This window comes from Neoarius graeffei, chromosome 5, assembly GCF_027579695.1.
Source record: "Neoarius graeffei isolate fNeoGra1 chromosome 5, fNeoGra1.pri, whole genome shotgun sequence".
Taxonomy (NCBI): Eukaryota; Metazoa; Chordata; class Actinopteri; order Siluriformes; family Ariidae; genus Neoarius; species Neoarius graeffei.
Window position 1 is genome coordinate 100,196,988 of NC_083573.1, and position 20,823 is coordinate 100,217,810.

The 20,823-nt window shown below is 43.6% G+C and overlaps 1 protein-coding gene across 1 annotated transcript in view; it reads right to left on the reverse strand.

Annotated features, from left to right (window-relative positions):
- Positions 1-20,823, reverse strand: part of dnah3 (dynein axonemal heavy chain 3) — an 83,487-nt gene that overhangs the window by 31,863 nt on the left and 30,801 nt on the right. Inside the window, exons 35-50 of the mRNA XM_060920859.1 lie at positions 18,838-19,079; positions 15,644-15,744; positions 15,409-15,514; positions 15,123-15,252; positions 14,770-15,006; positions 14,404-14,507; positions 13,597-13,891; positions 13,166-13,342; positions 12,348-12,471; positions 8,938-9,094; positions 8,670-8,813; positions 7,746-8,415; positions 6,623-6,788; positions 6,149-6,365; positions 5,856-6,038; positions 232-430 (exon numbers count right to left, since the gene is read on the reverse strand). Of these exons, the coding sequence (XP_060776842.1) occupies positions 232-430; positions 5,856-6,038; positions 6,149-6,365; positions 6,623-6,788; positions 7,746-8,415; positions 8,670-8,813; positions 8,938-9,094; positions 12,348-12,471; positions 13,166-13,342; positions 13,597-13,891; positions 14,404-14,507; positions 14,770-15,006; positions 15,123-15,252; positions 15,409-15,514; positions 15,644-15,744; positions 18,838-19,079 (3,252 nt within the window). The remainder of the gene's footprint in view (positions 1-231; positions 431-5,855; positions 6,039-6,148; positions 6,366-6,622; positions 6,789-7,745; positions 8,416-8,669; positions 8,814-8,937; positions 9,095-12,347; positions 12,472-13,165; positions 13,343-13,596; positions 13,892-14,403; positions 14,508-14,769; positions 15,007-15,122; positions 15,253-15,408; positions 15,515-15,643; positions 15,745-18,837; positions 19,080-20,823) is intronic.

The window sequence follows — 20,823 nt, forward strand, 5'->3', positions numbered from 1 at the left end:
TCTGTCACCAGGGCCATACCTGAGCATGGGAAGAGCTTTTTATTTGTTTAGATCTTTATTGTTACTGTTTATAATGACTAGCATTTAGATGAAGAGAAGATATTTTGAGTATTTTAAAGTACATGCATGAAACAGGTCATTGCTAGGCATAGAACAACATATGTATGTGTGAAGCCTTGATGATTTTCACTAATTCTTGCCAGGTAGTTTAGATAACACTCGTTCTCTCACCAGAACCTCCAGGATCAGGTTTCCTCTCGGGTTTAATGCCCTTCATTACACAGATGGACTCCATGACAAGTTTAACAGGACCAGGAGGGTTCAGCATGGACTTCACCTCTGTGATGTCAGCAGGTTTCAGCGTGTTCAGAGCCGAAAGAGCTGCTTCCAATGCTGGCATTGCTTCCGCAAGATCTCCCTCGCACTCATCCTGATAAGGAATTGGTTAATAATGAATGATATTAGGGTTTTCCTTCAAAGATACTCACACTTATAATAGGAAATACATCAAATCACTTCTAGATATCACTCAATTTTTGGGTTACACTTACTGTGTATAGTTGCTCTATAATGCCTTAGTTTAGGTATTACTAACGGAAGCAGAAGCGGGGTAAGAGAGTTGGCATTCATGTTAAGCTAAAGAACTCCCCGAATAAACCTTCTCTACCCACCCATCGCAAACACCCAGTCCAGAGTAAACAAGATAGACTAGCTGAGGCTGACGATTTCATCGCAAAAGATGAACACCTGTGCTTCACTTTTCACAGAAACTTGGCTAAATGCTAACATCCCCGACTCGGCTATTGAGCTACCTGGCTGGACTGTTTACCAGGCGGACCGGACTGCTGAATCTGGAAAGGATAAAGGTGGCAGCGTGTGCATTTATGTGAGTAACTCCTGGTGCACTTCCAGTCATTATTGAACAATACTGCTCACTGGACCTGGAATTTATCACACTGAAGTGCAGACCGTTCCATCTACCAAGGGAATTTATTGCAGTGTTTCTCATCACTGTTTACATACCCCCTCATGGTAATGTTAAGTTAGAACTTGCTAAGTTGCATGATGCTACAACTGGACTGCAAAACACCCATCCAGATGCCATGTTCATTACTGCTGGTGACTTTAATCATGCCAACCTTAAAATTGTGCTCCCCAAATTTTACCAGTCTGTTTATTTTCCAATCAGAGGAGATAACACAGTGGACCACATATACTATAATGCAACAAATGCGTACAAAGCATCCCCCTCCCCCCACCTCGGACGTTCTGACCACATTTCTTTGTTCTTGACCGCAGCATACAAACCCCTCATTGCTAGAACAAAGCTCATTGTGCAGACCATCAGAATCTGGCCTGAAGGAGCCATGACCAGACTACAAGACTGTTTTGATGACGAATTGGGATTTGTTCATATAGGAATCTACTCAGGACAACCACACAGACTTAAACAACTATGCCTCTTCAGTTTTAGCCTACGTTAACTTCTGCATGGACAATGTTACCACTTTCAAGAACATTTGCACATTCCCCAACTGTAAACCATGGATGAACAGGGATGTTCAAAAGCTGCTGAAGCTATGTGACAGTGCCTATCACACAGGTGATTCAGAGGCCTTCTCAACAGCTAGGTCCAAACTAAAGAGAGGTATCAGAGATGCAAAGTGCTCCTACAGAGACAAAATCAAGGAGCACTTCAAAAACTCTGACTCCCGGCGCATGTGGCAGGGCATTAGATCCATCATGGACTACAATAGCAGCAACTCCTGTCCAACCAATGCAGGAAATGCATCCCTCCCTAGTGAACTGAAACACTTTTTTGAACGGTTCGATAAGGAGAGCCACCACCACACCATGCTGACCCTGCAGGAGGCCCCACCGAAAGCACTGGTGCTTACCTCACATGAGGTGAGACAGGCCCTCAGCTACATCAACCCTAATAAAGCAGCTGGACCTGATGGCATCCCAGGACAGGTGCTGAAACACTACACAAGTCAGCTGACTGCAGTCTTCAACATCCCCCTGGAACATGCCATGATCCCCACCTGCCTTAAGTCCACCACTATCATCCTTGTCCCAAAACAGGCAGTAGTCAAAACCCTGAACGACTATCACCCAGTGGCCCTGACCCAAATTGTCATGAAGTGCTTTGAGCGGCTGGTCCAAGCACACATCAAACACTTTGGCACTGTCTAAAAAAGATCTTCAGAAGCTCCATTTCCTGAGGATCCTGAGGAAAGCACAACTGCCTCTACAGCTCCTGATGAACTTCTACAGGTGCACCACAGAAGACCAAGGAGCTGGTCATTGACTTTGGGAGGTCCAGACCAAGGTCACGACCAGTTCTGATCGAGGGAGTCGAGGTGGAGGCTGTGGATTCCTACAAGTACCTTGGGCTGTGGCTGGACAGCAAGCTGGACTGGACTTGCAACACCAACCACTTATACAGGAAGGGACAGAGCAGGCTATACTTCCTTAGGAGGCTGCGGTCCTTTAACATCTGCAGGAAACTCCTGTGGATGTTCTATCAGTCTGTGGTCGCCAGTGTCCTGTTTTACACCGTGGTGTGCTGGGGGGGCAGCACATCCAAGAAGGACACATCCAGGCTGGACAAACTGATCAGGCGGGCTGGCTCTGTGGTCGGCATGAAGCTGGACTCTCTGGTGATGGTGGCAGAGAAGAGGTCTATGGACAAACTATTGAACATCATGGACGATGCCAGTCACCCTCTGCACACCGTCATCAGCAACCAGAGGAGCCTGTTCAGTGACAGAATGCCCCTTCCCAAGTGCAGGACGAACAGACTCAAACTCCTTTGTCCCTCATGCCATCAGACTGTACAACTCCTCTCTGGGGGGGAGGAGGGGTAACAGGAGGACAGAGGACAGGAAGGAGCAGTAGTCTAGCCTAACAATAAGCAATACCGGACAATGTGCAATATAAAGTGCAATATCTCTCCTGCCACCCCCCCTCCCCTTTTCCCCCCTCCTCCCCCCTTCCTCTCTTCCCCATATCTTATTCTTTTTATATTTGTATATGTAAATACTTAATTTATTTTAATTTATCTAGATGTTTTCCTCTATTTCTTTTCTCTGTTTATCTGTAATGATGCTGCTGGAATTTTAATTTCCCTGAGGGAACCCTCCCAAAGGGATCAATAAAGTTTTATCTAATCCAATCCAATCCAATCCAATCCAATGCAATCCAATCCAATCCAATCCAATCTAATCTAGAGTCAGTGATCATGTACTGCATCACTGTGTGGTACTCGGGCTGCACCTTGGAGGATAAGAAGACCCTGCAGTGCATCACAAAAACAGCTCAGCAGATCACAGGCACTCCACTTCCATCACTGGAAGAAATCCATCACACCCAGTCACCCGCAGAGCCAAAAACATTATCAAGGACCCAACCCATCCTGGACATGGACTCTTTTCCCCTCTGCCATCTGGAACGTGCTACAGAACTTTGTACACCCGCACAACCTGGCTGAGCAATAGTTTTTACCCCATAGCTATCACACTACTGAACTCACAGCACTCACTGCCCCCTCCAACTAATCCACAGGTCTGAACAATACACCTCCTCTCACGTACTGCTGCTATACTACTATGCAATACAGCCCACGGCATTTGACTGGTTCTGTATATTCTGTGCTGTATATTAATATATCAACACTCATGCAATAACATACTAGTACAATATTCCTCTATGTGCAATACTCATGCACTTTATCATTGTCAGGTATGAGGTAGGCGGACGTATGTGCAGAAGTGATGTTTATTTACAGTGATGAACACACACAGGCAAACAGTCCAAATCGACAGGCTAAATCCAAATCGTGAAACAAGCAAAGGGTCGGGCGAGGCACAAACAGGATATCAGAGGCAGAGAGAAAACAAGAACGAGGAACAGGCACAGGAAACAGGAAATCAGAAACATGAAACAAGGTTCAGTAATGCATACTGACGTAGCGTAATACTTCGCACAGATAATGCATCTGAACAGTCCTTATATAGGTGCACATATAGCTCCTTAATTACACTACTGTTCAAAAGTTTGGAGTCACTTTGAAATTTCCTTATTTTTGAAAGAAAAGCACTGTTCTTTTCAATGAAGATCACTTTAAACTAATCAGAAATACACTCTATACATTGCTAATGTGGTACTGTAAATGACTATTCTAGCTGCAAATGTCTGGTTTTTGGTGCAATATCTCCATAGGTGTATAGAGGCCCATTTCCAGCAACTATCACTCCAGTGTTCTAATGGTACAATGTGTTTGCTCATTGCCTCAGAAGGCTAATGGATGATTAGAAAACCCTTGTATAATCATATTAGCACAGCTGAAAACAGTTTAGCTCTTTAGAGAAGCTATAAAACTGACCTTCCTTTGAGCAGATTGAGTTTCTGGAGCATCACATTTGTGGGGTCGATTAAATGCTCAAAATGGCCAGAAAAATGTCTTGACTATATTTTCTATTCATTTTACAACTTATGGTGGTAAATAAAAGTGTGACTTTTCATGGAAAACACAAAATTGTCTGGGTGACCCCAAACTTTTGAACGGTAGTGTATACAATATTTCTTTGTGCAATATTCATCTCATCTCATTATTTCTAGCCACCTTATCCTGTTCTACAGGGTCGCAGGCAAGCTGGAGCCCATCCCAGCTGACTACGGGCGAAAGGCAGGGTACACCCTGGACAAGTCGCCAGGTCATCACAGGGCTGACACATAGACACAGACAACCATTCACACTCACACCTACGGTCAATTTAGAGTCACCAGTTAACCTAACCTGCATGTCTTAGGACTGTGGGGGAAACCGGAGCACCCGGAGGAAACCCACGCCGACACGGGGAGAACATGCAAACTCCGCACAGAAAGGCCCTCGTCGGCCACGGGGCTCGAACCCGGACCTTCTTGCTGTGAGGTGACAGCGCTAACCACTACACTACCATCCCGCCCTCTGTGCAATACTCATACACTTTATTATATACATAATCTTACTCCTTCATTTGTACATATTACCTCAATAGTTCTGTTTTATCTCAATACTTCTTTTCTACCTCAATAATTTTACTGTGTATATTTGTGTTTGTATTACTTGTTATTGAAGTACTTTTAATACTTTAGTAAATTTAACTGAGCATCTGCTGGCTTGTTCCAAACGACATCTCACTGTACTTGTACAGTGACAATAAAGGTATCTTGTATTTATACAGTCATACACTAAGTGCTAAGTCAAATTCCTGTACATTATTTCTATTATCTACATACGGTATATCAAATAGCATTATTTGAAGGCAAAGGCACAACACCAGTCAATACCCATTTATTTTTCATCAGCTCTGTGAGCAATAAGAGCTTCTATTGTATTCAATTTGGAAACGTAACTGATTTTTTATGGTTTAAGGTCAATGTGAGTTAGAATAAGACATCTCATCTCATCTCATTATCTCTAGCCGCTTTATCCTTCTACAGGGTCGCAGGCAAGCTGGAGCCTATCCCAGCTGACTATGGGCGAAAGGCGGGGTACACCCTGGACAAGTCGCCAGGTCATCACAGGGCTGACACATAGACACAGACAACCATTCACACTCACATTCACACCTACGGTCAATTTAGAGTCACCAGTTAACCTAACCTGCATGTCTTTGGACTGTGGGGGAAACCGGAGCACCCGGAGGAAACCCACGCGGACACGGGGAGAACATGCAAACTCCACACAGAAAGGCCCTCGTCGGCCACGGGGCTCGAACCCAGGACCTTCTTGCTGTGAGGCGACAGCGCTAACCACTACACCACCGTGCCGCCCAGAATAAGACATAATCAGTGAAATATTCCTGAACCTTAATGGCTTTTGCAGCTGCTGCAGCTTCATTGGCTACTTTCTCATCAGCAGCGACAAGCTCTTTCTTCGCATCCACCTCTACCGTCTCCTTCTCAATCTTTACCATCATCTCATCTGTCTCACGTGAGGTTTGCATCAGCTGAGGCTGAAGAGCAGTCAGCTCCTGCTGCATCACTGCCACCTGTTACACAGACACACATACAATACTGTGGATTGCTATCTATCTTACAGTCTATGCATATACATATTCAGAGACAGATGGTTGGACAGACAGACAGGTCTGTTTATAACCTGTGAGGCAGCGAATTCGAGTTTTTCCAGGCCAATCAGATAGCGGTTCCTGAAAGTGTCCACCTCATTGCGCTTGGCCTTCAGAAGTGTCTTATAGGTGAGGATCAACTCTAGGTAGGAGGTCGGAGTGACGTAATTATGCCTGCGCAGCTGTGAGTAATATTGCTCTGAGAGCTTCTGCACTCTCTCCTGAAAGGTCTTACACATCTCCACCACCCTGACATAGGGACAGTACAGTAGTAGACAGAAAAACAGCAAGCGAGGAGACAAACAAAAGAACAAAATACTCTCATGTGCATGTAAGATCAAGGCCAGGAGAAATCTATCATTTCGGCTTGGTTCTATCTAGATCTGAGTCAGGCCAGTGCCAAAACAGACCACAACCAAGACCACCAAATCAGCACCACAGACAGCAACATATTAAATTACCGCACCAGTTGTAACACTGCTGCAGGTCAAAAGTCACAGACTCACTCTGTCCTGATGTGCTTCTCCAGCTCCACATCTTCCAGGAATTTGTTGGCCACCATCTCCAGTGCATCTGTGGGCCATGCCTGGAACCAGTCGATAGTGCAGCAGTTAATCAGAGATGGGAACATGCGCAGACGGTTCCGAAACGCATCGCCGATCGGGCTCATCGCTGTGCCACACATTAAGAAAAAAATGTCACAGTGTGTGTGGTACATACATGAAAACAGCAAGGAATGTGTGTGTGTATATATACATGGGTATACATATATACATGTGTATATATACAATTAATAATATTAGTATTAAGAATTGTTTTATTCACATTGTAGTTTAGTCAGTTCAATAGGAATAAGGAACATTGATGTATATACACTTACACCACAGCACTTTTGAATTCTGGGTCAGAAAGATGTGCGGTTATAGAAAAATAATCAACTTTGGGGTAACAGTAGAGTGAATTCACCACCCCACTGTTGATTATTTTCCTTTCGTATAAATATGGAGGTAATTATAGGAAATTGCAAGTGCTGATTGGTTGAGCAATTCAGATTATTTCTCCATAATCACCTCGAGCCACTTGGCAAAATGGTGGCCAATCGCTCCATCACTGTCAGTGAGGAAGAATTACAAATTATGAAAGAAAATGCTGTTTCTAAAAGCACTAAAGATGCTATGAAATTTGGTCTAAAATTATTCAAAGGTAAGGTGAAATTGTGATTTATGTTACCTATTTCAAAACAAAGTATTTTATGTGACTCGGTGTAGATAAGTGACACAAGTCTGTGCTGCAAAGTTATTACATTTACATGCTGCTTTTGAAGATTGAAATAAATTATTTTTTCATATGATTTTTAAAAAATAGTCACCTGTGCATTTATACTAAAACAATCATCTGCCTCAGGCTCAGTGAATATCAGTGAATACTAACCTTGACTTCGTCTTGGTTATTATTCACCAATATTCACTTCACCTTTGGCAAATAATTATTAAATGACAGCATACCCTGAAGTGTTTTATTCATTTTTGGCTGATGTTCTTACATGACTAGCTGGGCATGTAAATGCAGGAAAAGACATGTAAGTCAGGCAATGTGCACCATGTGTGTATGTGTGTGTGTGTGTAGTACCCAGGATGATATGCAGGTTCTCTTTGACCCTGTCAATGAAGAAATTGTACATAGAGAGTGGTGTGGCTTCGATTTTTCTCCCCTCCTTCCTGGCGATGCTCTGCATATTGTCCATAATTTCAGCACGCTCATCCTGTGCAAACATGTTGGGCACATCTCCGGTGTTTAGAAGTGTGTTCACATCCTCCACAAACATCTCATCCTTCATCTGTCCATCCCCTAAGAGGAATGATGTCCTTTTCCCCTCCACCCCGGCCTTGGTCATCACACGCTTCAGGTCGTCCCTCCACTCAGACCTGCCATAGTTCTTGGTGAGCTCGATTTGGAAGAGGTCGTACTGGTTGATGAAGGTGGCAAGTTTGGCAGCACTGCTGCGGCCAGATCCTCCGATGCCCACGAGAAGTAAGTGGCCATTGTCCTGCTTCAGTACCCGGCAGATGCGGGAAATGTGCTCGATAGCGAACTGGAACATGACGAGGCTCATAGGGGCCGTGCTCATAGTATTATACTCCTGCAGGTGATGTTCCATGATGCTAGTGAGTGAGGGAAGGTCTCGGATCTCATCATAGGTCCTGTTTGCATCTAAATCCAGTGTGGCATAGTCACCAAAAAAGAGGGATCTAATGCTCTCATCTGACACACTACCACTTGGAGAGAGATGGCACAGGAGCTGAGAGAGAGAGAGAGAGAGAGAGAGAGAGAGAGAGAGAGAGTTTATGTGACCTCTATAGTAAAAAGTGAGTATGGTTAGTTTGGGACATGCCCACAGTGGACTGATGATGATGATGATGATGATGATGATGATGATGATGATTATGATGTATACAGTGAATAAGGTGTGTGGTTTGGGACACACCCACAGTGGAATGATGGGTGTGTATTACTGTGCTACATATTAGGGCATAGGGAGCAAAGGGAGTGTACCTTATCCAGGGTCTGTTTGAAGTATGTTGAGGTTCTCTCTTGGACAATATTGAAAAACATCTTTCTGTCCTCATTGTCAATGAGACGATCACAGAAGACACGGTAAATCTCATGGATCCACAATCTGATGAGTTTATCACCATCCTGACAGAAACAACAATATATATACTAAGTATTGGTACATGAGGCAATGTGTGTGTGTGTGTGTGTGTGTGTGTGTGTGTGTGTGTGTGTGTGTAATGTGCAGATGTGTGTTCTTATGTGTTACCTGCATGTGTGTGTGTGGGCACAGCAGTACTCCTTTGATAACCCTGGCAAAGTCTCTGAGGTTGAATATGTAGTGAGATTTAGATGGCGTGGGCAGGAATCTCTCTATCACATCCTTATACACCGCCATAGTGGCCTGGACCAGGATCTTCCCTAGTCTACACACACACACACACACACACACACACACACACACACAGAGTAATAATAAGCACACTTCCAGAGCAGGAACGTATTTGCGGACCTCAGAGACACATTTCCATTTAAGTAATCAGTTTAACCCCTTGGCTGCCACCTATAATTAATTGTAACTATCATGCTCCGCCCCGGACTTCCACTCTGAAGATTACTTATCTCCCAGGTCAGCGCTAATCCAGATCCGGGATGGGAATTCCATCTTGCCTGCAATCACTTCCTGTTTTTTTCTGCTGTGTATATAAACGCCATTCTCAGACAGGGACCTTGCCAAAACGTTTCGCTTGTCACTCTAGCTGGTTCTGTGCCTCTTATGCTTCTCATGTTTTTTCTCTCTAGCGTTTGTTCTTGTTTATGTTTTTTTGCACTAAGCGTTTTTTTTCTTTTTTATGATTTTTTGCACTTAGCATTTCTTCTTGTTCATGTTTTTTTTTTGCACTAGCGTTTTTTCTTGTTCATGTTTTTTTGCACTAGCATTTTTTGTCCTTGCCTGCCTCGTTGTTTTGTCAAAGTTTTTTGTCTCTTTGTACCTGGACTATTTTGCTATTTGTTTTTTTATCCTGTTTATTTACCTTTTTGCCATGCCCTTCTCCCTGGATTAAATCACCTTATTTATTGGTATGACTGTCTGTGTTCTGCTTCTGGATCCTAATCTCACACCTCATCTTGCCACCCTTAACAGTACGTTCTGGCCAACATGGATCCAGCAGAACTGACCCAGCTGAGAACGGCTATACAGCAGCAAGGAGCTCTCCTCGGGACCCACCAACAGGAGCTCCAACAGATTACCCAGAACCTCTCCACCCTGTCCAATTCACTCAACCTTCTAGCCACGCAACCCCAGCACTCCCAAGCCGTGCCTACCCCTGCCTAGCCGCCTCATTCTTCACCTCCTGCCACCACCGCTCTCCACGAACCGCGACTCCCTTCACCTCAGCCCTACAGTGGAGAACCAGGTACCTGCAGATCTTTTCTGTCTCAATGTTCACTGATCTTGGAGCTACAACCTCTGGCCTTCCCCACAGAATGCTCCCGGGTAGCCTATACCACCACGCTCCTCACCGGCAAGGCCAGGGAATGGGAAACAGCAGTCTGGGAGGGGTCTGATCTTCCCTTCCTAGTCTGGACCGACCATAAAAACCTAGAATACCTCAAGTCCACCAAACACCTTAACTCACGACAAGCCCGATGGTCTCTCTTCTTCTCCCGGTTCAAATTCATGTTCTCCTACTGCCCAGGCTCCAAGAACGGCAAACCCGACGCCCTGTCCAGGATGTTCTCTTCCTGCCAGGAGGAGTCCAAAATGCCCATAGCCATCCTCCCTCCACGCTGCCTGTTGGGGGCCGCCATACTTGAGGTTGAGACACTAGTGCAGAAGGCCCTGGAGCAGGACCCCAGAGAAAGTAACTCCAATGACATTCCACATAATCATCTGTTTGTTCACTGTCCTGTGCAAACCCAGGTGCTGCAGTGGGGTCATGGCTCCAAGCTGGCCTGTCATCCGGGAGCTGCCCGAACCCTGGCACTCATCCAGCAGCGTTTCTGGTGGCCATCCATCAAGGAAGACGTTCAGGAGTTCGTGGCAGCCTGCGACACATGCTCCCGGAACAAGACAGCCAATCGACCCCCTGCCGGCTTGCTAAGACCCCTCCCAACTCCGCATCAACTTTGGTCTCACATTGCCCTGGACTTCATCACAGGACTCCCCAACTCAGGTGACAACACATGCATCCTCACTGTTATTGACCGTTTCTCTAAGATCGTTCATTTCATCCCTCTGCCCAAGCTCCCCTCAGCCAAAGAAACCACTGAACTACTCATCCAGTACATTTTCTGTCTACATGGACTGCCCACTGACATCGTTTCTGTCAGGGTCCTCGGTTCACTGCACAATTCTGGAGGGCCTTCTGTAAACTCATTGGGGCCACCTGTAGTCTCTCCTCAGGCTTCCACCCACAAACCAATGGCCAGGCAGAACGGGCGAACCAAGCTTTGGAGGCAGCGCTCAGGTGCATGGCGTCCAGGGATGCCAGTTCTTGGAGTAAGTACCTAACTTGGATCGAATATGCTCATACTGTAACACTCTCCCTTCCTCTGCCACAGGTATCTCTCCAGTGCTCCCTAGGTTACCAACCACCACTGTTCCACAGCCAAGAGGAGGAGGTCGCCATACCCTCAGCCCAGCTCTTTATACGTCGCTGCAGGAGGACATGGGCATTGGCCCGGAGAAGACGCATTCACTCCGCCCTTGCATCCAAGAGGCAGGCTGACAAACACCGCTCCAAGGCACCCACCTACCGGGTAGGACAACAAGTCATGCTCTCCAAGTGCCACCTACCACTTAGAACCATCTCCCGCAAGCTAGCACACAGGTTCCTTGGACCCTTTCCCATCAAGAAGGTAATCAACCCATGTTCCGTTAGACTGGCATTACCACTCACCATGCGATGTGTTCACCCCACCTTTCACGTATCACAGCTCAAACCTCTGGCCTCCACTCCTTATTTTTAACATTTGTATAGAAAAATCACAAAAAACACTGTTGCAGAGTAAAAATAACTTTAGTAATCAAAAACAACTTCAAAAACATCCAACCCCCCCCAAGACAACGGGTCTTGTCAATGAGAACCTGTTCATAAACATGAATTACTAGTACTTGAAAACACGATGTACACCAAGTAACTGGGTACCATTTTTATGATGATATTTGGTATGACCCGACCATGAAAAGAACTTGCGATCTCCCAATGGAGAAGCAGACATGCTAACCACTAGGCCAACTCGCAGCAATGTGCCACTGTAAAGTAAAAGTAATGTGCCATGTAAGGTACATACAAGGAGGTGTTTATAATGAGTAGAGTACGTCATAAGGCACAGCGGTAAAAGATTTCATGACGTACGTGACTCGTCCAAGGGCATTGAAGGGGTTAAATTAATTCTCCGTTCTCTGTATTTTTCTAACTACCAGGAACTATAAGAGGCAGAGCTTGTCATACTGGATGTTACCCATGTTCAGCTAGCCATTTGTTACTTCAGCTTGGTTTATATGACAAACATAGTTTTGAGTCAGCCAGGTCAGAACAATCCAAGGTCAAATATCCAATAACACGGCTCAGAACTCATTACAGGAAACATTGATAGTAAGCTGACTGTGAGAAGATTAATGAGTCCTGCTGGACTGGTTCCCCCACAGCATCCACCCCCTCACATACACACCTGTAGAAGGGAGCATCAAATCCTGTGCTGAAGTGCCAGTCAGTTATGGAGGTGAAGATTTTACTGAGAGTCTCATCCTCAAACGAGTCAATGGAGATGATGTTCAGGTGACGTGTAAAACGACCTGAGAGAGAGAGAGAGAGTGAATGACAAACAACACAAATATGTCAGCAATTATGTTTCATAGCAAGCTCAAAAGATTGCATCCCAATTGACCACTGGCTAGTTGAGTTCACACTAGTAGGTCATAAGTCACTCATGTCACTTGTTTGTCCCTTGTGGGCATGCAGCAACTCCTCCTGTTTTTGTTTGTGGGTGTGGCCTGTCCAGAGTGTCTTTTTTTTTTTTTTTAAGTTCAGATGAGAAATGGTATTAGGTACTATATATATAGCTTCTAAAGCTAAATGTTTAAACAGAAATTAAATAACACACTAAAATATATGGAAACTGTTTGATTTACATGTTACACGTTAGATTAGAAAATCAAGCTACCTGTCAAGCTACACACAGAAGAAGCATATCTAATCTCTACTACTTCCTTCCAAGCTTTAATTTTCTTCCTAATGATTTTATACACATTTAATGAGACATCGTATATGACAAGATTAGATAAACACACAGTTTTCTTCCATCTGGGCATCAAACATTTAATAGGAACTAACTGCAGGCAGGAACACAAGTTGTAAGAGTTTATGAAGAAACATTACATCACATATTCCACAAGATAGATCTGAAGAATCATTTCAGAGAACTGTTTGGATTGGTTACTTTACAGCATCATACATAATTTGTATAAAACTGAGAAAATCTCGCTTGACCTGTGATGTCATTCCTCCCTCCACCAGGGGGCCCCATTGCAGTGCTAAACAGCACGTCTATGATGTCCAGCCTGGATGTGTCTTTGTCGTACCAGTGCTGATGATCAATCCACTGCCGCAGCAGCTCGATGGGAGGCTGAGCTCCATAAACCTCCTTCGCAGGCATGTTCAGGTCATCTACAGGTCAAAGGTCAAATTTCATACCATGCCATTTGTCTGTTTGATGTTCTGAAAACTTTAGGCAAGTTCCTGGAAAGTGCCTTGTCTACATATACACCTATTGCCTGATCTTTTAGCATGAGTTATATGCATTGCTTATCAGTCAGCTTTAAGTTAGCTAGCTAACTACAACTATGGAAACAGCTTCTGATGATATAAATAACAATGATTAAATAAATAATTAAAAAAGAATTAAAAGTTGTGGTTCTCACCCACGTAAACTACACACTTCTTCCCCAGCGGTGGTCCAAACACACCTCTGCGGCGTCTGTCCAACTTGGCCATAATGATGTCCTGCACCTGGTTGGCAGAGGTGCGGGCGGAGAAGTTGAGGCAGTTCGGTGTGTACTGCTCTTTAGGTAGAGACATCAGGAAGTTAGAGGTGATGACAGATTTCCCAGTTCCTGTAGGCCCCACAAAGAGTTGAGGCACCTGGTGAAACAGGTACGCCCTCAAGAAGAAGAGCTGACATGCCGTCTCCATCGTGGGAATGATCAGATCAGACACCTGAGAGACATCATTATTCAAAATGTGATAAGAACAGAAATCCAAATCCACAGTGTCCATCATTTTCATCAAAGTAACCTTTTGTGTGGCACAATCAGGTTCCTAGCTAGAAACACTACAAAATACAATATTTATACAATATTTATGTGACGCAGGGATCAGTGAGTTTCCTGGGTCAAAGCTGGAGGTAAAAGTGGAGATGGGATGAGTGCTTTTCTGCAATGCGACAAGGACAAACCCAGTTTTTCATGAGACGAGGTGAGTGCAGAACGCCTGTAGGTATGAGCTCTGACATGCACTGATTCATAAACACATTGTTAAATGTGAAACTTTATGGGCTTTTAAAAGAGGACACTTGCCAAAAAAGTTGTAGAACTGCTGCTCTACTGTGTCTATGTCTCATAAAGAGACCTCTGTCAACCACCGGTTAGCCTGATTGTCTCTGATCTAACTTCACCTTGAGCAGGGATCTATGTGTGTGTGTGTGTGTGTGTGTGTGTGTGTGTGTATACATTTGCTCCAGGTGGTATGGTGCTCTCCTCTTTGCTGATGGAGTCGGTCCATGTGTTCCACTGACCTGATCCCTGCTTATGGAAATAATAATCATACACCAAACCTGCAGGAGAGAAACACAAACCACGTCATACACATGTACAGCATCATGAAGAGTGTGTGTGTGTATATATATATATATATATATATATATATATATATATATATATATATATATATATGGATGGACCGGCGAGTGGCCTAGTGGTGTAATATGTAATATAGGTGAGAGGCCAAGGGCTATGAAACGGAGATTGGCGCCGCCAAACGCGCCATGAATGGTGCAGGAAAGACTTTGTGTGTGTGTGTATATATACTGTATATACCTTTCTCTGGGAAGAGGTTGTTCTTGGTAAGTTTGACACTTGTAGGTCTTGGGTGCTCGTCCAGCGTTCCTGTGAGCAGATTTCTGTAAAAGGAGTCAAACTTCTTCCTGCTGTCACCGTTTATAGTCCCGCCCACTGTCCATACCACAGCAAACAGGAACAGGCCCTGGAGCCACATGGTTATCTGCTGACTGGATATAGACTCTGCTCCCTCCTTCCCTGCCACTGCAATCTCATCTACACACAACACACAATTTAATACAGTGTATGTTGTGTGAGTGTGTGTGTCTTTAATTGTAATCAAAAAATATTTTTTCAGGTCTTATTTTTTAATTTTGTGTGTGTGTGTGTACCGAGCAGACAGGAATACAGGCGCATGAGGCTGTAGGCGAGGTGGATGGGTGACGTTTGCACCAGGAATCGACAATTATGGGCAATGAAGTCCAAACATGGCTGCACCAGCCAATCAAAGAGATTCACAATCTACACACACACACACACACACACACACACACACACGCATATGCAGAGAAACAAAAATAAGTCTATTCCTGTAGCCAATTTGGTACAGCACAATGGAACATGCATAACTATGAAACAATCACATCATATGTATGTGTGTGTGTGTGTGTTCCTCACCAGTTCTTTGTGTTCTGATGACAGGGTGTCTGGAAGTGTGTCCATGTAAGAGTCTCTGAGTGGAGTCCAGCCTAGCTGATGGGGCTCCATGTAGATCATACCACACCTACACACACATACACACACAATACTACTACACAGGTCTTCCTTGGCTGTAGCTAATATTAAGGGGTAATCTGTGTGTGTGTGTGTGTGTGTGTGTGTGTGTGTGTGTGTGTGTGTGTGTGTGTGTTACCTGCTGACAGTAGCTGGTGAGGCCTGTTCCAGATCACCTGTCTCAAAGATCAGACTCATTTTAGAACTCATCTGGATAATCTCACCGCTCATCAGACACAACTACAAAAGAGGGAGAGAGTCTGTGAGTGTGTGTGTGTGCATGCTGAACAGGAAGATAAGATTGTAAAGTGCACCTGTTGTGTCTGATCACAAATAAACTAAACTGTATCAACAGCACTGTTGAGTTCTGGATTGTGATTGGTTAGAAAGTGTTCAGTAATTTTCTATAACAGCAGCTCAGACAGTAGTGCAGCTGCAAATCACAGGTTTACATAAATATGCTATGGTTTCCATAATAACAACTCATTCACAGGGACATGTACAGCAGATGCTCCACTGATAATAAACAAAATAAAAATGTGTGTACTTGTAGTTCTGGTGAAATTTTGTGCAAGGAGAAATGTGTTTATATAACATTTATGGAAGGAGTCTCCAGTGTCAGCACTCTGTAGCAGTCAGAGGTGAAGCTGTAACTTTAACTTGTCTTAAAGTGCCATTCCACCATTGGATGTATTCTTTGGCATAAAATACAATATATTTTATGACAACATGACTAGACAGAGAAATCTTTTAGCTTCAAAATGATATATCAAACATAATTTTTTGACAACGACAAGTATATTAATTTTGCGACCAAAGTCACCTACCCTTTTAATTTCCGCGCGGTAGTGAAACGTGATGTCATCGGCAGGTTCCCCTTCGTGTGTACCACGTCACGTGTGACGTGGCACAGATTATCAGCAATGGCGGATAGAACGCGATTTCCACTTGTCGATTGCTGTGCCGATATTCACCATCGACCGTCTCCTTTGGGCATCAGTTGCTATTTTCCTTCGCTTCTTTTCCGAAGCTGACAATCGTGTTCTATCCGCCATTGCTGATAATCTGTGCCACGTCACACGTGACGTGGTACACAAGAAGGGGAACCTGCCGATGACATCACGTTTCACTACCGCGCTGAAATTAAAAGGGTAGGTGACTTTGGTCGCAAAATTAATATACTTGTCGTTGTCAAGAAAATATGTTTGATATATCATTTTGAAGCTAAAAGATTTCTCTGTCTAGTCATGTTGTCATAAAATATATTGTATTTTATGCCAAAAAAATACATCCAATGGTGGAATGGCACTTTAACATATTCAGCATAGAGGCATTTACAATTTACAAGCTGTGTTTTTTTCAACTTATGTTGAAGAGAGAAAAGAAAGAGAGGCTGGTGAGAGAATGACTGACTGTTTATAGTTGCTATAACATAAGTGAGAAAAAGAACCAACTACAGTGGAGCGCCGTTATAATATGGCAGTTGGGATCCAAAGAATCCGACCGTGTTATGAGTGAATCTGTGTTATAATGGAATGGAAAATCTGACAAACATTCTGTGAGCTATATTTTTTAGATAAACCAGTCCCCTGAAGATATCCAATGAAGAAACTGCAAGAACTATGATCTTTTTTACCATGCTGATAACTCATTAAAATAATTGTTGACTGTCAATGTAACAAATAGCATGTAATAAAATATTTTGTTGCCTGTCACACCTGTGTGTGTTCACACCTGCATGCTTCGAACTCTCAATCGCACGCTTCTGCACTCTGAGCAGCGCGCACGTCAAAGACTGATTACATACACATGTCCCGGATTAGAGCAAAGGATGCATATGTATGTTATTTAAATCAATTTATTCTTTACAAAACTAATTTTTTCTATAGCGACACTTTACGTTTGCATTGCAAGGTATTAACAATACAGGTTTTGGCCTGCTCTGAACAATTGTAAGCATAATTCTATACAGCGTAGTAGCACTGCTGAGTTAATTACAAGTCATAAAATTACAATAACAGTGAGAAGAATATGGATAATCCTGTAATAATTACCCGCATGACATAGCAAGTAAACGAGAAGTGTTCAAAGAGTAGAACGATGATTATAGTGCAACAAGCACAGTTCAGGCATAGTGACTAACACAGCGCAGTTTAGTCCTTGATTTTACTGAAAAAGTCTGTAACTTTCGTTTGTTGAAATCTCGTGCACGCCTGTAGTCAGACGAAATGAAGCACATTTCGTAGATGTGTGACGTTTGCCACAGAAGTATCATTGCATTCAAACCATCTTAATGAATTTTCAAGTAACTCTTCTTCCAAGTCTGAGACTGTTGAGTTCTCAAATGCAGCTGCATAAAATTAAATTCAAATTTTGGGAGCCATGAGCTGACCGTGTTACAACGGTTTTTGTGTTATAGCGATCCGGATTATAACGCTGCCCCACTGTAGTTTCACTGATGTTCCACAGTGCAGGCTTCTCCAGAAAATCTGAGGTAGCTGGCTAAAAAAAAAAGTATTAGGCGACTCTAGAATTTGCAGCAGTGAAGCTAATGCTAGGGAAGTCTGAGGGCATGCCCCCCCATTAAATATTGATATCTACATGCCTTCTGGTGCATTCTCAGCTAATAAATTATTAACCGTTTTCCTGTAAAATACTCACAAAATATGTATGAAATTTCCCTCCAGATGTATGTGTGCTTGGCTTTCTCAGTTACCCTCTGTAGTATGCTGCCTGGCTCTGTAACATAACTACATACGCTACAGCATAGTCACGTGGACCAGCTCAGCCAATCAGAGCGCAAGAATCGATCAACAAATATGGCGTCGCTTCCGGTCATGATAGACTCGAATCGAAGACAATTTCATGGTGGAATAATTGGATTTGCAGCAAATTATGGGCAGCGGAGATTATATAAATCACTTGAAGATTGAAAGGCAAGTTTTTATTTTTTTCTTGGATCGAGTAGCCAGCGCAGACCATCTGTGTAGGTGGAGAAAACCACTGGTCACTGGCACCTGTGGACATCTCTGACAATGTTAACCATGAATGGATAAAAGTAGGATGTGTTGTTCCTTAATAAATAAAAAATCGTAATTGTTGGCAAATTGTGGTGATAAAAGATGAATAAAACACTTGACGTGCTGTTATAGGTAAATAATCAACGTCAGGGTGGTAAGTGTAACCCTGCTTCATCACCCCACCTGGTCACTGGATATTTTCCTATAACAGCATATCCCTGCGTGTTTTATTCTGTACTCATCAGACACTCTGTAGCAGTGCACTCAGACTCCTGGACCCTACAGCTGAAGCTAAACTGGAGTGAACTCATGCCTTTTTGTTGTCGTCGAGTACAGTGTTCATGTTTTCAATCCACACGGCATCGATCGGTCCATCAAATATAATCCACTGGCGGTCTTCAGACGTTGACTGAGCCTGGTTCCGGAATGATGTGGCCAAGACGCCGTCCGACCACTCATGACTCACTGGGTCAAAACAGCCATACAGCTGACCCATGGTGATGGACTTTGGGTTAATGATCTGGATATTGACTGCAAACTCTTCCATCAGACCTCCTACACACACACACACGAGAATGCTTTCAGTTTTTTGTTTTTTAGATCCACACAGACTCAAGTAACTCAAGTGCTGTGTCTGAAATCATTCACTCATTCACTATTCCCTCCTCACTATCTAGGGAATTCTATATAGAGGGAGGACTAAATAGTGAGCTCATTGGTAAAATGAAAAAAAAAAAAAAACACTTTCGGACACTACTCCACTGTGCCGTTATTTATGTCATTACTATCGCACAATTAAAACATGCCAGATCAGTCAGCTGGTGCATTTTCAAAATCTCATCTCATCTCTCATCTCATTATCTCTAGCCGCTTTATCCTGTTCTACAGGGTCGCAGGCAAGCTGGAGCCTATCCCAGCTGACTACGGGCGAAAGGTGGGGTACACCCTGGACAAGTTGCCAGGTCATCACAGGGCTGACACATAGACACAGACAAACATTCACACTCACGTTCACACCTACGGTCAATTTAGAGTCACCAGTTAATCTAACCTGCATGTCTTTGGACTGTGGGGGAAACCGGAGCACCCGGAGGAAACCCACGCAGACACGGGGAGAACATGCAAACTCCGCACAGAAAGGCCCTTGCCGGCCACAGGGCTCGAACCCGGACCTTCTTGCTGTGAGGCGACAGCGCTAACCACTACACCACCGTGCCACCCCGCATTTTCAAAATAATAAACAAAAAAAGTCAAAGTCCCTCTCATGCCAGAATCTGGTCTTCCCAAGCAGTCTCCTGTCCCAGTACTAACCAACTGTTTAAGGCGTATGGGTGCGGCGCCCATCTCCGTTTCAATAGCCCTCGGCCTCTTGCCTATACAGCTAGTGTTACAGTGCGGGGCTAGACTTCTGGTAACTACGAGAGTTTGACTCCTCACTCGCATCTGTATTGCAGCGTGCCTTGCCAGATGGCAATAGATACCATTTTTATGATGGTCTTTGGTATGACCCGGCCGTGAGCAGAACTCACGATCTCCTGGTCAAGAGGCGGACACACTAACCACTCAGCCAACTCGCGGTAAAATAATAAACACATGCATGTATCTTTGTGATAGATCCATATTATACTGAGCGAATTTCCCACATTAATAAATACAAAGTACTTTGTGTCTACTACATCTTTCAGTTCTTATAAGTCAAGGCTGAATACTTTCTTTTTTCTTTGCTGCTGCCTTTTATTAAATCAAATTTGAGGCTTTTGATTAATTCCTCGCTCTGCACTGTAACTTTTATTCTTTTTTATTTTATCTGTCTTATTCTATTTTAGCTTATTGTCTATTTTTTTTTTTTTACTATTTTTAATTGCACTTGAATACCTGTTTATAATGTGTTTCTTCCTCTGCCCATTCACCCCCAACACACTACAATATTACTGCCCGGTGTTGCTATACCGGGTGCTCCTCTCTGCTGTCTGTCATTTTTCTTTCAGCGCAACCACAATGAATGATGGTATATATTGCTTAGTTAGTGACCATCGGTTGTACACTACTTTTCACGATGCATTGTGGGATACTATGAGTCCACTATATAGAGTGTAATAATTCTCACTATGCATTTGGACAGCACTACAAAATGGCAAAATCAATATATAGTCCACTATATAGTGAGTAGTGAGTGATTTCGGACACAGCAAAGGATTTTACAATGAACTGTGGAATTCTGATGCTCAATTACACCACTCCTGCGCTTATAAATATCACTTCATACTATATTTAGTACAGAGTTACTACAATTTATTTC